Source organism: Neoarius graeffei, chromosome 21 (genome assembly GCF_027579695.1).
Source record: "Neoarius graeffei isolate fNeoGra1 chromosome 21, fNeoGra1.pri, whole genome shotgun sequence".
NCBI classification, from domain to species: domain Eukaryota; kingdom Metazoa; phylum Chordata; class Actinopteri; order Siluriformes; family Ariidae; genus Neoarius; species Neoarius graeffei.
In genome coordinates this window covers 12,230,890-12,250,604 of record NC_083589.1, presented here as the reverse complement: position 1 = coordinate 12,250,604, position 19,715 = coordinate 12,230,890, and the positions used below count along the sequence as shown (strand labels likewise).

Genomic DNA, 19,715 nt, shown 5'->3' with positions numbered 1-19,715 from the left:
GACGGCAGTTTTGCAGATAATTAAATTAAACTCGCAGGTGGAAGTGGTTGCAGAAAACGGCCGAGTCGAGTTTATGAGTCAGCTGTAGTGTGTGCAGCTCCGTGCCTCTTTGCTCTTCAACACCCACGGTTGGTTCTCCTGCATGAACCCATCACTGCTTTCAGGACAGCGCTGAGCTCAGCGCACCAGTTCACCAGATTTTGTTTGTTTGTTTTTTTGGGGGGAGGGAATCAGAAGTTACTTGTACACCTGCTCATTCATGTAATTACATTTAGGTCCATATATATTTGGACACTGACAAATTTTTTTTTTTTTTTACCTGTTTACTGAAACATATTCAAGTTATAGTTATATAATGGACATGGACAAAGTCCAGACTTTCAGCTTTCATTTGAGGGTATCCACATTAAAATTGGATGAAGGGTTTAGGAGTTTCAGCTCCTTAACATGTGCCACCCTGTTTTTAAAGGGACCAAAAGTAATTGGACAATTGACTCAAAGGCTATTTCATGGGCAGGTGTGGGCAATTCCTTCGTTATGTCATTCTCAATTAAGCAGATAAAAGGCCTGGAGTTGATTTGAGGTGTGGTGCTTGCATTTGGAAGATTTTGCTGTGAAGAAAACATGCGGTCAAAGGAGCTCTCCATGCAGGAGAAACAAGCCATCCTTAAGCTGCGAAAACAGAAAAAACCCATCCGAGAAATTGCTACAATATTAGGAGTGGCAAAATCTACAGTTTGGTACATCCTGAGAAAGAAAGCAAGCACTGGTGAACTCATCAATGCAAAAAGACCTGGACGCCCACAGAAGACAACAGTGGTGGATGATCGCAGAATAATTTCCATGGTGAAGAGAAACCCCTTCACAACAGCCAACCAAGTGAACAACACTCTCCAGGAGGTAGGCGTATCAATATCCAAATCTACCATAAAGAGAAGACTGCATGAAAGTAAATACAGAGGGATCACTGCACGGTGCAAGCCACTCATAAGCCTCAAGAATAAAAAGGCTAGATTGGACTTTGCTAAAAAAAACATCTAAAAAAGCCAGCACAGTTCTGGAAGAACATTCTTTGGACAGATGAAACCAAGATCAACCTCGACCAGAATGATGGAAAGAAAAAAGTATGGCGAAGGCGTGGTACAGCTCATGATCCAAAGCATACCACATCATCTGTAAAACACGGCGGAGGCAGTGTGATGGCTTGGGCATGCATGGCTGCCAGTGGCACTGGGTCACTAGGGTTTATTGATAATGTGACACAGGACAGAAGCAGCCGGATGAATTCTGAGGTATTCAGAGACATACTGTGTGCTCAAATCCAGCCAAACTGATTGGTCGGCGTTTCATAATACAGATGGACAATGACCCAAAACAAAGCCAAAGCAACCCAGGAGTTTATTAAAGCAAAGAAGTGGAATATTCTTGAATGGCCAAGTCAGTCACCTGATCTCAACCCGATTGAGCATGCATTTCACTTGTTAAAGACTAAACTTCAGACAGAAAGGCCCACAAACAAACAGCAACTGAAAACCGCTGCAGTAAAGGCCTGGCAGAGCATTAAAAAGGAGGAAACAGCGTCTGGTGATGTCCATGAGTTCAAGACTTCAGGCAGTCATTGCCAACAAAGGGTTTTCAGCCAAGTATTAGAAATGAACATTTTATTTACAATGATTTAATTTGTCCAATTACTTTTGAGCCCCTGAAATGAAGGGATTGTGTTTTAAAAAATGCTTTAGTTCCTCACATTTTTATGCAATCATTTTGTTCAACCCACTGAATTAAAGCTGAAAGTCTGAACTTCAACTGCATCTGAATTGTTTTGTTCAAAATTCATTGTGGTAATGTACAGAACCAAAATTAGAAAAATGTTGCCTCTGTCCAAATATTTATGGACCTAACTGTATCTTCATGAGATGATCTTCAACTGGCTTTCTTGGCTGAGAGGACGGGAACCTGACGGAGTTTTCCGTTGTTAGAACCCATCAAACGCACCTTTAGGTCTTGGAAAGCAGGTTTACCGGAGTCTGAACTAAGCTGATGAATCCGGAGATGGGAAAGTCCTTTTTTTTTTGGTTCGAGTTAAACACGTGCATGAAGAATATAAAAAGCCATTATCAATATTATGAGTCACCATGGCAACTTGTGGTGGTGGTGGTGGGAGGACCGCACACATCACCCTACTTCCATGCGTGGCACGCCCCGGAGGTGTTTGAATTGCCTCTTGGGGGAGCACAAGACAAACAAGTGTAATGACATCCATCAACTGGGAGGAGACCTTGGGGCAGACCCAGAACGCGCTGGAGAGATTACATCTCTCATCTGGCCTGCGAGCGCCTTGGGATCCCCCAGGTGGAACTGGGAAAAGGGACGCCTGGAATACCCGGCTGGCACCACAACCCAACTGCGGATAAGTGAGCGGGGGGAAAAAAGTAACCTGTTTGAAATGGGTTCATTTTCAGTCTGCATGCGTTTAAAAATCTCAAAACTTTCATAACATTACGCTAAATTGAGATTTGATGGTATTTCAGACTCACGATTCCAGCACATGCAATCAGAGTCTCAGAACTGCCTTTATGTGAACGAATCCGGCTTTAACGTTAATCGGACGTTTTTAACGAGGACAGGAAATCTGCTTCAGCCTCAGCAGGACGGAGGAGACTGTGAGGAACTCCGGGCTTGTGAAAGAAAACCTGCCAGCTGGAACAGAAAACCCCTCATCACAGGGGTCACAAACCCAGTGTTCCCTAAACCCAGTTTCTGGAACACCCCCCGCTTGGTGTGTTGTGCTTTTCTGCTCACCGCAGTTGGAAAGCAGAGTGCGAGTTACTGACCCGGTCGGTCTGCCCGTTCTTCTCGGACCTCTCTTTAACAAGGCAAGGCAAGTTTATTTATATAGCGCATTTCATACACAGTGGCAATTCAATGTGCTTTACAGAGGTAAAAGCAAAACAGTAAACGATAGAAAATAAAATTACCTAAAATAAAGGGGGAAGAAGAGAGAAAAAAATAAGAAGACTTAAACAATAGTAGAAATACAATAATAGAATGAAGTAAAAGTTCAGTAAAAAAAAACAGCAGAATAAAATAGAATAAAAGTTTAAAACATGCAGAGACTAAAAGTTAAGTAAAGTTTAAAACTACTGCTGTCAAGCGATTAAAATATTTAATCGCGATTAATGTCGCGACTGTCATAGTTAACTCGCGATTAATCGCAATTTAATCGCACATTTTTGTCACATGAAAAACCATTGTAATTCTCTTATCAGCATAAAAAAGTGAATGGGCTTGCTTTGTACCAATGTTTTGTTTTTTTTTTATTGCAGAGCATAACATGTCTTGTCACAGCCACTGCAAAGTCGGGCTGGAGCCGCCGATGGGAAAACGAAACCTAAGCCGAGCACCGTGGCTCTTCGTCCCGAGGCGCAGGGCTAGCGCGCCCTGCCCGCGCTGGTTCTTTGGGGGAAGGGCAGAGGACTCTGGCTGTGCGGGGCGTGGCATTACAGTCTCGCTGCTATCGTTTTTCTAAGCAAAGTCTCTGTTCCAAGTTCCTGGCAGTTTCAAAAGCTTATGAAAAACCTACATCATGTCACAGAGCGTTAATCTCGCGATAAAAAAATTTAATCGCCGTTAAAATCGAGTCAAGTTAACGCGATAACGCGACATTTTTGACGGCACTATTTAAGACATGTAAAGATGACAATATTTATCAGTTAGCAGAAAGCATCTGAGAACAGCTTGGTCTTTAGTCTAGATTTGAAGCTGCCAACAGCAGGAGCATTTTTGATGTCCTCTGGCAGTTGGTTCCATAGCTGTACTGCATAGTAGCTAAAAGCTGCTTCACCACACTTTGTTTTAACAACAGGTTTTACCAGTAAATTTTGCTGCTGCGATCTGGTAGATCTGATTGGGTTAGGCCGCTGCAACATATCAGAGAGGTAACTGGGCCCTGTACCATTTAGAGGTTTGTACACCAGCAGCAATGCTTTAAAGTCAATTCTGTAGCTTACTGGAAGCCAGTGAAGGGACCTTAGAATTGGAGTAATGTGCTCTGTTCTTTTTGTTCGTGTGAGAACCCTAGCCGCTGCATTTTCAACCAGCTCAAGTCGTTTGATGGTCTTTTTTGGCAGGCCTGTGAAAAGGCCATTGCAGTAATCAACCCTACTAGAGATGAAGGCATGTACAAGTTTTTCCAGATCATTTTTTGACATAAGTCCTCTTAGTTTGGAAATGTTTTTTAGGTGATAAAATGCCGTTTTAGTGATTGGTTTCATGTGACTGTCAAAGTTTAACTCGCTGTCAATGAAAACACCAAGATTTTTAACCATATCTTTTGTTTTAATCCCCTTTGTGTCAAGAACAGGGGTAATCCTGAGTCTTTCATCTTTTTTCCCCAAATAGAATTACTTCTGTTTTATCTGTGTTTAGCTGAAGAAAATTTTGTGACATCCAGTTGTTGATTTGGTCGAGACACTGGTAGAGACATCCAAGGGGGGCATAATCATTAGGTGATAGAGCAAAATAAATTTGGGTGTCATCTGCATAGCAGTGATACAAAATTGAGTTGTTCTTGATAATTTGTCCAAGTGGGAGCATATAAAAGGTTGAATAGTAATGGTCCAAGGATCAACCCCTGGGGGACACCACAGGTCAAGGACATTGATGTTGAGGTACAATTTCCCATGGTAACAAATCGATAACTTTACCAGTCAACCCAACCCAGTGTTCAAGTCGATATAGCAGTATGTTGTGATTAGCAGTATCAAAAGCTGCACTGAGGTCCAGTAACACCAGGACCGATGTTTTGCCTGCATCAGTATTAAGACGTATGTCATTTATAACTTTAATCAGCGCTGTTTCAGTGCTATGATTGGCACGAAATCCTGACTGAAAGTTATCAAAACAGCTGTTTGATATCAAGAAGGCAGTTAATTGATTGAAGACAATTTTTTCAAGGATTTTCCCAATTGGTAGATTTGATATTGGCCTGTAGTTGTTTAATACTGAAGCATCCAGATTATTCTTTTTAAGTAGGGGCTTTACAACGGCTTTTTTCAGGGACACAGGAACAATGCCAGTCCCTAAGGATGTATTTATTTAACAAGGCATTTGACCCCCCTGTGTCATTTCACACTGACACTAAAACCCATTCAGAAAGGGAGGGGGGGGGGGGATAACATTTAAAATCACTGCAGAGGTTAATGACCGTCACAGTAAAGAGGAGTGTTAGTGAAAAGGCTGTAAACTTCATCCATTTACTCTGTTTGTATGAACTCACCTTTGCCACAAACTGCCTGTCTTTCTGGTCGAGATTGGCGGTCGGAGCAACGTAGTCTTTCCAGATCCTCACTTTGCGCTCCTTCGCCGAACTACAGAACACACACACACACACAACATCTCTGCTGAGAAAATTAACTGACACGACCATGGACTTCACAACCAGCACATCAGCCTCTTACCATCAATTAATCTGCTCTATTAATTACACTGTTTATTCCTATCTACAGTAAATGAAGGCGGCCATGATCAGTGATCAACAGCTCAAGCGGAGTTTCATCCAGAGGTGGACAGTAACAAAGTGCATTTACTTGAGTACTGCACTTAAGTACACTTTTTGAGTATCTGCATTGAGTATTATTTTTTTTGGAAACATACAACTAACTTCACTACAATTATTTGAACGACAAATATCGTACTTTTCACTCCACTACATTTCTATCAAGGTCCTCGTTACTATGAAGCGGCTTTGAAAGTGGATGTTTTTTTCTTTTCTTTTCTAAAACGTGATTGGGTTTTTTCGCAGGTTACACTGAGACAGCCGATCAGTAATCACTAGGGTCACGTCACGTCCGTAGACTATAAAATCAAAGTTCAAGGATTTCTCCGCAGCATTATTTAACGAGTGAGTGAGTTGATGGCAGAATGGACACGAGGAGGCGGTTCTTCTGAAGAATGCATGCACTAATGGCTAAACCTGGAACCCATGTTTTAGTTTTCTGAAAGGGTTAAAGAGTCGTTACGTTTTAAATGTTTGCCAAAAACGAACCATATTACAGCCTACAAAAACTTGCTATCCAATCTGCAGAAGCATATCGAGGTCTGTAAACGTTTTATTCCAAGAGAAAGCTTGCAATGAAGTTGTCTGTGCTTTTAGAGCTAGCGATAACGTTGCAATAGCTGTGCAGTCTGGTTAGTCAAAAGACTTTCTATGGATTTGCCCACCAAGTTACCGCAGCCTTGTCCACGGCTAACGTTAACACATAGCTAGTTAACTTGGACACTGTTAGTTAGCATGTAAACACGGAGTTACGCTAACATGAATAACGTTAACTTATCTGAAGTCCTTTCAGAAATATGTTTTAGCATAATCTTGCCAAATAAATAGAACGTAGAAATGTTTCTTTTCTAGTAGCGTTAGCTACACAATGATTTCGAGTTTGAAAAGAGTTTGCTAGCATGTCAGGTGGAGTTTCACTGACTAGCTAGCTTAACGTGAAACCACCATGATGGCACAGCATGCGTTCATTTTGTGAATTCACATTTATGGCATTAGGTTTTGTAAACGTTGTGGCAATAACAATACACTGACAGAAAATGTACTTTTAATACTTAAGTATTTTTAAAATCAAGTACTTCAGTACTTTCACTTGAGTAAAAATTTGACTGGACAATTTTCACTTGTATCGGAGTAACAGTTAACCTTTGACTTATGTAATGAAGTTGGGTACTTTGTCCACCTCTGGTTTCATCAGAATTACAGGGGTTTGGACTTAAAGCTCATAGGCAACGGTTTTCATTTTATGCACATTTGAAACTTTATATATGTTAAAAAACCCTCTGTAATTTTCTTCTGGTCCCAAGAAGTACTGTTAATAAGTAATAATTAAAATAAAAAAAGTTAGCGGGGATCATGGCGAATTTGTCGGCTATTTTCGTGACCACTCGGCGCGTGACATCATTTAAGTTAAACAAACCGCTTGAGTGGAGTCCACTTCCGTTTACTTTCATTGCCGTTCGGCTTGAGTGCAAACGTGCGTTCAGGAATTTCCAAAGAAAAACCATGCCTTACTGTTGTGCAGTGAACTGTAACAACGGGACCGTTGTTACCTTTTTCCGAGAGAGGAGAAGGGGCGGAGAGAGTGGATTGGCTTTTTCTGAAAAAGGAGAAAAGGGGGAGCGAGAGAGTTGGCTTTTTCCGAAAGAGGAGACGAGGCGGAGCGAGTGGATTGTGCGCGTGAAGCCAGAGGGTTGTTTTTTTTCCGGAAGAGGAGACGAGGCGGAGAGAGTGGATTTTGCACCTGAAACAAAATCAAGCAGTCAAAGAAGAAATGGAGCAGCAACGCTCAAGCAAAAAGGAGAAGATTGAAAGTAAACATTTTTACTTTTGCTTGCAATTGACAAGTCAAGACTCCTGAGGGATCCTGTACAATCATTGTGGAAATGAGACAAAAGGGATATTTCCTCGCTTAGAGTCGGCTATTGAGGTATTTCACTCGTGACCAAGTCACGTGATGCTGCCATTTTGGACGGCACGCTTAAGTCCTTCAGTGCAAGGCGGTATGAGATGGTGGAGACCTTTGCGCGTTTTAACAAGAAAGTAAGCTGTGATTCGTGTTAAATTGGATCTGTCTTTTATCATAAACACTACCCAGCCTTGGTATGGAGCCAAGGTTGTCGACAGAAGTCAACAATTTGATGAAGGATGACCCCAGCAGTTTGAAACAGTACAAGGTAGGCTATGTTCACAACACTTTCTTGTTACTCGGGGGATCCGAGATCCCCTGAAACAGACATGAGATCCTTTGAAAACATGATTTGGGAAATGTTGGGGGGTCTCTAAAATATTGGCAAAATGATGTTTATTGACATAGCAATCGTGCGTAACGGGAAGCATTTGCATATCCGAAGTGTTGTGTTTACTTGACAACGACTGCTGCTGCCAGGTTGGTTGTTGAGTAGCCTGACTGTTTTTTTTTCTTGCGTGTGGTATCATTGTTGACGCGAGGTTGTTTTTTTAACATGCCAATGTGGACACGATTTCCCCTGATGAGTTATGACTTCAGACGCGATGCGTGTGTGGAGTCCGCGTGATATGTGCGCAAGATAGGCTTCTCATGTGTTTGGAGATCTGCGCTCTTTTTTCTTTTCTTTTTTTTCCTCTTTCTTTCTTTTTACGTAATTTCCCTGTTTATTTCTGTCCCGTTTCTTTCTAGCCTCCGTTATTGCGTTTTATGTCTGTCATTTTATCTACTTGTTTTGTAATGACTTGATACTTTCAATATAAAAAAAAAAAAAAGATCCGCACTCTGAGACAAGCGCAAGTTGGCTCCCAATCCTGTCTCTTCATAGCTGCAATCCATTTGGCCCTCTTGTCTGGGTCAGTAGGAAACCGGAAAAAGGAGAGTCCTGCACGCTGTCCCTGTCTGTTGTGGCAGCCCACAGCACAACAAGCAAACACCATAGTTATTTATAGACCGCTTACTGACAAATTAATCTATTCTAGGTGTCTGTAACACGTTTTTTTTCAAGCCGGTTCTCCCTCTCTGTCTGCAGCGTTAGTATGTAGCTTGCCGTCCAAAATAGCGGACACCGGGGCGTCACGTGACCCTGTGACGTCAGGTGAAATACCTCAATAAATAGTATAATGCCGCGGATGGCAGGCTAATGAGGCCTACCGGCGCAGTGTCCAGTAATCGTTCCCTATATCCACTAGGGAGGGAGGTTTAATTATTCTTCAAAAGGGCTCTTATTTAGTCTTATGACGAAAGTAAGAATTTATCATAACTACCAGGATAAATCGTTTGGGCGCGAGTCTTGTTGAGGTCCGGGGTCAGCCAAGTTGCTGTCCGATTCCGAGGCCGCACAGTCAAACCAGTGAGCCGCATTCACCGATTGCTTCGCAACGGCCATAGGTTCATACATATATGTTTTCACCTCTCGATATTCAATTTGGAGAGTTCCTACTTCAAACTCGCGATCAGACATTTTACACAACCTCTCACGACCAAAGTCCGTACACGTGTGCTCGGTTCGCAAGTAAACGCAGACCTGCTCCCAGTCTGTTTGGCTTAAATGACGTCACGACGACGGTCCCCTGGCGGTGAAAGTGCGCATAAGCGAGATGTAAACAAACCTTCGGAACTTGCACAAACCAGTATATTTTAACCGTTTTATTCAATTTCAGGGTGCAAATTAGACACCAGGAAGATTGAATTCGCTTTTTGGGTCGCTTTTCTAGACAATAAAGTTGATATTCTACGTTTCACCTCCGACCCTTGCCTATGACCTTAAAGTGCGCAATAGATCATCATCAGCTCACTGAGGGTTATTGGGTCTCCTCAGCGATCTGACCTCAACACCACGTGACTGGGCATCCTGCTTTATTTCCAGAAGGAACAGGGATGAGTTCCAGCCAACACCGAACAGAGGATCCACTGTTACAAAGCGACAGAGCAACAAAGGAATCGTCTCTAGTTCTATTGTTCTTTAATCCTTGGATGGAGGTCGAATTTGAATAACCAACAAGAAGACAGTCATATATATCCCCCGGCCCCCTTCCCATATACCAACTATACGCCAAGTTTCAGGATATTACTTGCCACGTTTTTCAAGTTGTGCTGCAGGAAACCAGCCCTACCTCTTTACACTGACCTCAGCAGCCCATGGCATAAACCCCACTGGACCTTTGGTCCAGGTGAGCGAAAAATTAACAATTTTCATATTTCTTAGTATCAAAAGGCACAAATACATTACTTAATCAACACACATACCAACTTTCAGAACCATACCACTCATAGTTTTCAAGTTGCGCTCCGGAAACAAAACCTACCCCCAAGACGAAGTTTGAAATGGTTTCCATGGAAACGTGAAAAATTTTAATGTCTCAAATTTCTTAGTATGAAAAGGCGCATCTACTGGACGTCACCTTGTTAACACGTACACCAAGTTTCAAACGCGTATCATGAATAGTTTTGGATATATGCTCCGGCAACAAACACTGCTCTTAGAAACTACAACCCCGATTCCAAAAAAGTTGGGACAAAGTACAAATTGTAAATCAAAACGGAATGCAATAATTTACAAATCTCAAAAACTGATATTGTATTCACAATAGAACATAGACAACATATCAAATGTCGAAAGTGAGACTTTTTGCAATTTCATGCCAAATATTGGCTCATTTGAAATTTCATGACAGCAACACATCTCAAAAAAGTTGGGACAGGGGCAATAAGAGGCTGGAAACGTTAAAGGTACAAAAAAGGAACAGCTGGAGGACCAAATTGCAACTCATTAGATCAATTGGCAATAGGTCATTAACATGACTGGGTATAAAAAGAGCATCTTGGAGTGGCAGCGGCTCTCAGAAGTAAAGATGGGAAGAGGATCACCAATCCCCCTAATTCTGCGCCGACAAATAGTGGCGCAATATCAGAAAGGAGTTCGACAGTGTAAAATTGCAGAGTTTGAACATATCATCATCTACAGTGCATAATATCATCAAAAGATTCAGAGAATCTGGAAGAATCTCTGTGCGTAAGGGTCAAGGCCGGAAAACCATACTGGGTGCCCGTGATCTTCGGGCCCTTAGATGGCACTGCATGACATACAGGCATGCTTCTGTATTGGAAATCACAAAATGGGCTCAGGAATATTTCCAGAGAACATTATCTGTGAACACAATTCACCGTGCCATCCGCCGTTGCCAGCTAAAACTCTATAGTTCAAAGAAGAAGCCGTATCTAAACACGATCCAGAAGCGCAGACGTCTTCTCTGGGCCAAGGCTCATTTAAAATGGACTGTGGCAAAGTGGAAAACTGTTCTGTGGTCAGACAAATCAAAATTTGAAGTTCTTTATGGAAATCAGGGACGCCGTGTCATTCGGACTAAAGAGGAGAAGGACGACCCAAGTTGTTATCAGCGCTCAGTTCAGAAGCCTGCATCTCTGATGGTATGGGGTTGCATTAGTGCATGTAGCATGGGTAGCTTACACATCTGGAAAGACACCATCAATGCTGAAAGGTATATCCAGGTTCTAGAGCAACACATGCTCCCATCCAGACGACGTCTCTTTCAGGGAAGACCTTGCATTTTCCAACATGACAATGCCAAACCACATACTGCATCAATTACAGCATCATGGCTGCGCAGAAGAAGGGTCCGGGTACTGAACTGGCCAGCCTGCAGTCCAGATCTTTCACCCAGAGAAAACATTTGGCGCATCATAAAACGGAAGATACGACAAAAAAAGACCTAAGACAGTTGAGCAACTAGAATCCTACATTAGACAAGAATGGGTTAACATTCCTATCCCTAAACTTGAGCAACTTGTCTCCTCAGTCCCCAGACGTTTACAGACTGTTGTAAAGAGAAAAGGGGATGTCTCACAGTGGCATGAAATTTAAAATCACCTAATTTTTCTCTTTAAATGATACATTTTCTCAGTTTAACATTTGATGTCATCTATGTTCTATTCTGAATAAAATCTATTTACGTAAAAATATGAAAAAATTTTTTTTTTCAAAAATCCAAAATAGCAAAAGGCACCGGTTCACAGAGCGCTTGATATGTATACAAAGTTTCATGACGATATCTTCTGTAGTTTTAAAAGGCATGGCCCGGAAATGAAAACGGGACCGGACGGACGGAACCCGTTTCTTCGTTTGTCGGGGGATAAAAACCCTTTAGATCATCAACACTGATGCAATGCAGTTAGATGATCATGCACGGTTACACTAGTTAGCATGCCTTTTGTTTTAGCTTCCTGTGAACATAGTCTGTGCTGTTCAAGTTTAGCAAAATTCAGGTGTTAATATGGATTCTGATAACTGTTCAGTAGTAAGTAGGTTATTTTATTTGTCACATGTCCAGGAGAGCAGAGTGAAATTAATTCTCTGCATTTAACCCATCCGGGGATGTGAGCACATGCGGAACCAGGCTTCTGGTACTCGAGTCCGACTCACGCCCTGATTTTAAGAACTCATGACCCGACTGCATTCGGACCCGTAAACTGGAGACGAGGACCGGGATTTTTTCTTTATTTTTTGTAACAGGCCTAAGATATTTATATCGACAGTAATTTTTGTACTAATTTCATCTAAGTGCGTCACACCCTGGCGTGTGCATCAGACAGACTCTCGCACACGCCGTAAACGACTCGCACCTGCACAGGATTTGGGCGCAATCAGTGCGCCGATATAAAAACTGTGAAAACACACTTACTTTGCGAAGTATTGAGTTGCATTGCTGATACATTACAGAGCCTTATTTCCTCGTTTGGTTTCCTGATCCCTGTTTCGCCGTTATACGATTTCGCCTGTCGTTCTGGATCGTTTACCTGCCTTCACTTGCATTAATAAACGCACCTTCTGCACTTACATCCGTCTCCCAACCATCTCTGACAGAATACTTCACACCCCCTGATAAAGAGAAGCGCATTCACCTGTTCAGGAACAATCTAACGTTAATGGCGTTGAACCAGCCACCGTCAAACAGTGCGGTTGGAGTCTTGTTCTCGGACTCGACTTGGAATTTTTTTTAAACGACTCAGACTTGAGGTTGAGTGACTGGACTACAGCACGGCACAAAGCAGCGAGCAGCCTGGGGGGGCAGTTGGGGTTCAGTGCCCTTACTCAAGGGCACTTCAGCCTTTCCTGCTTGTCCAGGGAATCAAACCGGTGACCTTTTGGTTCCAAAGCTGCTTGTCTATAACCTTTAGGCCACGGCCTCCCACACAGATCTTTTAAGAAAAGGAGGAACCTTAAAAAGAGGTCATTTTCATTTTGTCAGTTATCTGCTCAAGTCCTGTTAGGACACGGTGTAACGTTTTACTGGCTCATTCTCATGCGAGACACATCTCTCAATCTGATACGTCAGCGTTCAACACTGCTTTCTGAAACGGGCTATTCATCAGAAAATACTGCTGAGCCCTTCTTCTGAAAAAGTACCTTCGTTTTTATTCAGGAGAAACTACAGGGATTTATAAAAACACGCTTCGGCTAAGCACGCCGTTTTTCCACAAGCAGCACACTCGATCCTGCATCCAGCAGCAAGCAGGCGCTGGGAGATTCGCCCAAGTCGTTGCGTCAGCTTCCTGTGGAGTTACAGCACCGACAGCCAGGACGTGGTGACGGAAACATCTCCGGTCTGACGAATCCGCTGAAAATGATCAGGACATGAGCGAGCAAACTCTCCGACAGTCACACAGCTTCTCCCTCAGATTAACCCCGGGGTAACGGAATCTCCACGGCAGGAGTCAAGTTCGGGTTTGGCGTTGGAGAACGCAGCCTTCGTTAACCCCATCTGGATTGGTGGAGTTCATCAGGGGAACATCTGTACTCGTTTCCTCAGTGGTTAAAATCTCGCATCCAGATAGCAATTCTGGATTCCCACAGTTTCTCACAAGCTGGAGCTATTTTCGAAAAACTCGTACAGGATTGGTTCAAATTTTTTGTTCGAGCTTCCGGATTTTTGTTTCACAGTTCAGGAAAGTTTTAATATCCGCACGCTGTACGCAACAAGCAGCATTTGAAGATGTGTTTTTCTAACATCTGTGGAGAAAATCACAGACATGTGTTCAGACGAGCGCCAGGTTTGGAAGGCAGGAGCAGCAGCCGGTCATCTCCTCAGAGGAATTCGCTTACACACCGGCACGACAAACCAAATCGAGCTCAACTCGGACTCGCCGCGCCACAGTAACGGCTTTCTCGAGTCAACTCCGTCACACGTGTACGATAAACCCCCAAAATTAGCACAATTACAGTTCCCAAGAACTCCCCCCGTATTCACTTGGTGCACAAATTCACAGGTCTGAGTTTCACACGATAAATTTCGCGCCGAGAGAACCCCGACGCAAGTGCACGTCTTTCATTTCCTACATTTTAAGTGCTCTTTTGTACCTGTTTAAAAACACAAAATACTCACGGATTGAGCACATATTAAAATCAATCAAAATCAGTAGATGCAGCTCTCGTCCTAACAGCCCAGAAAGACGGATTAATGGAAAGACAGGAGGATGTGGGACATGAAAGAAAGGCCCATGTTTACTTCTGCCAAGTTTTCATGTCACGCAAAACGTTGACCTGTGAATCTGTGGTTCAAAGCAAAAGCAGAACAGAGTTTATACGGTTTTCAAGAAAAGACATTTTAAACGCCATTAGAATATTCCGAAGGGGCATCAATAACTTGGTACGCAAACACACTTGCTGCCCACTTTATTAGGAACACCTGCTCATTAACGCACTCATCTAAAATCGGCCAATCACATGGCGGTGGCGGCAGCGGCGCGACGAATAAAACTGAACGGAAACCGATTTTCAGTTAAACGTTCACATCAACATCAGAATGAAGGGGGGAGAAAAAAAAAAAAAAAAAAACACTTTCTTCCTTGGGATGTCTGATGCGATTGTGCTGCTGCCACGTGATTGGTTGATCAGATACCTGCAGTGTTATGAGCAAGTGATCCTAATAAGGTGGACAGGAAGTGAATTTTTTTAAAAAGAAATATGGTTTCACAAAGAAAGATGAACAGTTGGTTCGATTGTTTTGAGTGGATAATCTAAATTAGTTGTATTTTTGCTTATTTTTTTTTAAACTGATCATCGATGTGTTCCAATAATTTTGAGCAGCATGTTTATTGCATTCTCATAGTGACACGCTGGGTGCGATTTGCTGGGGGGGATGGTGGGGATCATCCCCCCCCTCTGGTTTTTATCTCTGCTGAAAAAAAATCCTCGGGGACAACCCCGTCAATAAAACAAACAAACCAAAAAAAAAAGTTGACATGACAGGCGTGTTGTGACACAGTTTTCTATGGTCTACATTGCACTCACTTTCAAAATGACCCGAAGTGGCAGCTTTGATGTTCACGAACGTCCCCGGCAAATAGATACATTGAAGATAATAACAATATCCAGAGTGTGAACGTGGATTTAGCGCCATGAATCACATCCTTACTGATGAGCGCAACAGAATGAATGTATCCACACTGAACAGCCTTCTTTTCCTCGCTGTCAATGGGCCAGACGTGCGTTCCTTCCCTGCTGAGAAATTCGCAGAAATGTGGATTAAAGAAGGGCGAAACGCGGCAGATAGCGCACCGACGGGAAAGCAGAAAAGGCCACATGAACGGCGCCATCAGAGCAAACTGTTCATTTAGTATTCATGTATTTCAGTGATTTTCGAGTCACTGTCCATTTAATCCGGAAGGAGAGAAACATCACAGCAACGCGACAAGCAATGCGAACTTTGTTGTGTGTTAGTGTTTGTGTATTTAGTCAGAGAGATAGAAAGATGAATTTACTATCTCTGGTTTAGTGTTCGTTTTCATTTAGTGTTATTCATTTGATATCATCGGATGTTATTGAGCTGTTAGCCTATTGTTACCTTAATTTTGTGACGTTTCATGATTTTAAAAAAAAAAAAAACATCCCCCCTTCTGGTTTTTTGACAAATCGCACCCTGGTGACACGCACACACGAGAAGCTTTAATCCCGACCTCAGTGCTTGAGAATCCCTGCACTAACTGACGAGGGATCAGACGTTACATAACTGAAAGGTGGTTTGATTTCCTGTTATTAGAAGACAGCTTGGGGGGGGAAAAAAAAAAAAAAAAAAAGCAGCAGATGTTACAGTTGACTGGTTTAAAGCAGCGCTTTCCACCTCGGCCATGTCCGCTACAGCACGTAGAGAGAGATTTACTCTGGACAGGTATTCGTCCTTCCGCCAAGTCTCTATTAGTCCGTCCATTTAATTAGCCTGAGTTCAATCATGAAGAATCACCCACTGCCTGATTTTTTTTTTTTCACTGGATCTACTCAAGTCCAAGTCACTGACGAGCACAAACTATGAGACCAGAGTCTCACACACACACACACACTGACCGTTCTGCGGCGCGCAGTTTCTCTGCTCCCTGGGTGTACACAGCCATGGACCAGTCCACACAGCGAGCAAAGCCCTCCTTCAGCAACAGCTCTGTGATGTTCCCGTTCTGTACAAACACACACACACACACAAATGCGTCAATTACTTGGATATCTAAAACATACATAATTCAACACTGAGGAAATATCCTGAGCTTACTGAGTACCTGAAAAGTTTAAATGAGAAAGATAAATTCAAGGAACGACAGACCCCACTTGATCCGGTTCAACTTATTTACATTTTGAACAGTCAGTCAGTCACGGTCAGCTTTAGAGAAGCCCAGATGAAGATCTAGATCCATAATGAGCAGGACACAGGGGCAAAGAGAAACTTCCTGATATGACACGAGGAATCGGACTCAAAACAGTCGTGGGATTATAAAATCATCGCATTACACAGTGGGAGAAGAGCAAAGTGCACGAAGCAGAGATGCCAACCACTACGAAATTTTCGTATTTTATACGATTTTCTGCCACTTTTGCACCACTACGACCAGTTAATTCGAAACTACGAATTTCGCAGTGATCGGAAAAAAAAAAAATCAGTTCGTTCCGCATTTTTGTTTGGTACGGTGAACTCCGCCATGATCGAAGAAAATTCAGTCCGTTCCGCATTTTCGGAAGGATGAAATCCGCGGGAATCATTCAAAGCTTTCGTGATACGTCGTCGCTGATTGGTTGATATTCGCTTACGGGTTTGAACTTGACCAATCAAAATTCGTGATAGTGCCGTCCGACAATATATCTGTGAATAAAACACATTTCATAAGGATTGACTTGTCTAAGCTTCATTTTTTTTTTATTTTGCAAAGTAACAAATGTACTCTTTCACTGTGCATTCTATACTCATGAAAACATTACAATATATCGCATTGTGTGCATATATGCATACAGTTTGCAACCGAAAACTACAGATTCTTCGGCCCCGGACTGTTTATTGAAAGGTTGGCATCTCTGACGAAGTGGGTTTAACTACAGTGCCCTCCACAATTATTATCAAAAAAAAAAACAACTTTCGGTGAAGTCGCTTCATCTCAGACTTTAAACACGAGCGCTCAGAGAGCACAATATCCCCTGCTGGCAACTCGGCCATAACTCTCGTAAAATGTGACTAAATTGAACTTAATTACAATATGCGTATTACCGACATATAACAAAGAATCCCGTCAAGTTTCGTGAAATTCCTCCAAAAATTGTGAGAAGAGTTGATTTCAGAAGGTGAGCACCCTTCCCGGGACAGACAGACGGACAAAGCCACGACATAATCCCCCTTCGGGCCTTTCGGCCAGCAGGGAATATTGTTTAAAAAAAAAAAAAAAGGTGAGGGAAGTTGATTTCAGAAAGCAAGCACACCTTGATGAAATTGCAGAGATGCCTACCCCAAATTTTGAATTTCAGTATTCTTGAAAACATTTTTCAGTATTTTGGAATGACTTTCAGTAACACTAATTTATGCGCATTTCCATTATAAAGAGGTGTATATACCAATATGTTTAACATTTAAATTATTAAAAAGAACTGTTTTGTGTGAATTGAATAAACAAAAGGCGAGCAGCCATCTCAACTGAATTTCCACTCAACAAGTTTCTAGAGCATACAATATATCACATTTTTATAAATACAATAGTGTTCCCTGTTTGCAGACATTACGGTTGACTACCAATCATTGGTATTAAATGTAACTCCTCAAAAGTATTATATTATATTGCCTGGCAAAATGTTCTACCTGTTAACGGATTCTAATAAAATTAAAAAAAAATTTCTTATTTCATGCCAAAGAGATTCCAACATTATCTTAATGTCCCAATATATAAATACTTCAGCATAATGCTTCAGAAGAGACACTGAATAAAATGACATTTATAATTGTATTTAAAACAGTGGAATGATCAATTTTTTGCCACAATCCCAACAGCACTAATCATAAAATTCTGTTTTTGATCAGACTACATGTGCATTTGCACTTGCAACACTGAAAAGACTTTGAGTTAAAGAAGTCCAGCCAGTGTTTGATATTTCAGTGAATAAAAATCAGACATGTAAAAAGAAACTGAATAAGTTTAACTCACATTTCATGGCACTAATTGGCAAGTTCAACTCCAAGCACAGGTCAACCATCACCGCTTCAGCACGGGTCACGTTCCGTGTCTTTTCATCCACAGATTTCGTAAAAAACTGCTGGATACCCCCAGATTTACTTTCCGCCTGACTCGCCATTTCAGCATACTCCAGATGTTTTTTTTTTTGTAGTTGACATGCCGCGCGCAGTCATCGCGACCACCATGAGTGATGTTAATGCCAGTTCTACACAGTTTGCAGTGTGCGTATCCATTGCCCTTTTGGCTGGGTGTAATGCACGGCCGTTCTACCGTATCGAAAATAGCGCGAACAAATGTGCGGAATCTGAGCATGTCACACACAGCATGTGCGGTTGTCATAAAAATAAATAGCCGTGAATCGCGCATGGATTGAAAAAGTCGCTTGGACATTTAAAAACAACTCACTGGAATTTTTTTAAGACTTTATAATAATTCCGTACAGAATAACACTGTTTGCCGTAACATCGTATTTACGTAACTTTTCCGTACAAAATACGGCCAATCCGTACTAATAGGCATCTCTGAAATTGCCAAAGTACAAGTTTGTTAATAATCAAGCGCATAACTCTGGTCAAATCTGCCCAAATTAAACGAAATTTCAATATGCATATAACAAAGCCTTTTACCAAGTTTCATGAAATTCCTCCACAAATTGTGAGAGGAGTTGATTTCAGAAGGAAAACACACTCTCATGAAATTCTCAAAGTATAATTTTGTTAAATCGAGGGCTGTAACGCTGGTAAAACGCGACCAAACTGAACTAAATTACAATATGCATATTACCGACATATAACAAAGAATCCTGCCAAGTTTCATGAAATTCCTCCAAAAATTGCAAGAGGAGTTGATTTCAGAAGGTGAGCGCCCTTCCCGGGATGGACGGACATCGCCATGACATAATCCCCCTTCGGGCCTTTCGGCCAGCGGGGGATAAAAACTGAGAAAATCCGACCTTTAACTGAAATACATTTATTCAAAGAAAAACAAATCCCTCATCAAGAAATAATTTAACAGAAAGCACATGTGCCAATATTACTGGCACCCCTGGAACTTATAATAATGAACACAATGTAACTGAAGCATGTTTTCCTTTTAAATTGTGCAGTATTTGAGTCGACTGGCGTGTGGAGGAACTTTCAAGCTGTAATCCATGACTTCCGGATTAACTGGGGAACAAATATGAGGTGACACAGAGGCTAAATTCCCTCAACATCAACATGGGAAAGATAAAAGAACACACGAACCAAATGAGGGAGAAGAAGCGTGTTGGCCTTCCTAAGCCAGGGAATGGTTATAAAAATATCTACTCGCCTGAAAATGCCCATTTCCTATGTCCTGTTAGGGCAATAATTTAAAAAGAAGGATGGCTCATGAAAAGAACCCGATCCCAGCTGCTAAGGTTCTGTGATGTTCTGGGGCTGTTTTTCCTCCAAAGTCTCTGGAAACCTTGTTAGGGTTCATGGCATCACCGACTCCATGAAATCCCAGGGCATTTTAAATCAGAATCTGGCTCCTCTGGCAGGAAACTAAAAACCGGGTCATCACTGTATCTTCCAGCAGGACAATGTTGATGTCCCGACGTCCAAATCAACACAAAAACGGTTACGATTCGGTAGCAGGTCTGAGAAGGTAGAAATACATTATCCAGGTAAGATGATCCACTGAAGCAAAGGCAAGACTTGAGCATCAGGTTTT

General features: G+C 42.1%; 1 protein-coding gene across 1 annotated transcript in view; it reads right to left on the bottom strand.

Moving 5' to 3' along the window:
• Positions 1–19,715, bottom strand: part of snd1 (staphylococcal nuclease and tudor domain containing 1) — a 193,415-nt gene that overhangs the window by 157,230 nt on the left and 16,470 nt on the right. The window contains exons 8-9 of the mRNA XM_060903884.1: positions 15,883–15,989; positions 5,279–5,369 (exon numbers count right to left, since the gene is read on the bottom strand). Coding sequence (XP_060759867.1) covers positions 5,279–5,369; positions 15,883–15,989 — 198 coding nt within the window. The remainder of the gene's footprint in view (positions 1–5,278; positions 5,370–15,882; positions 15,990–19,715) is intronic.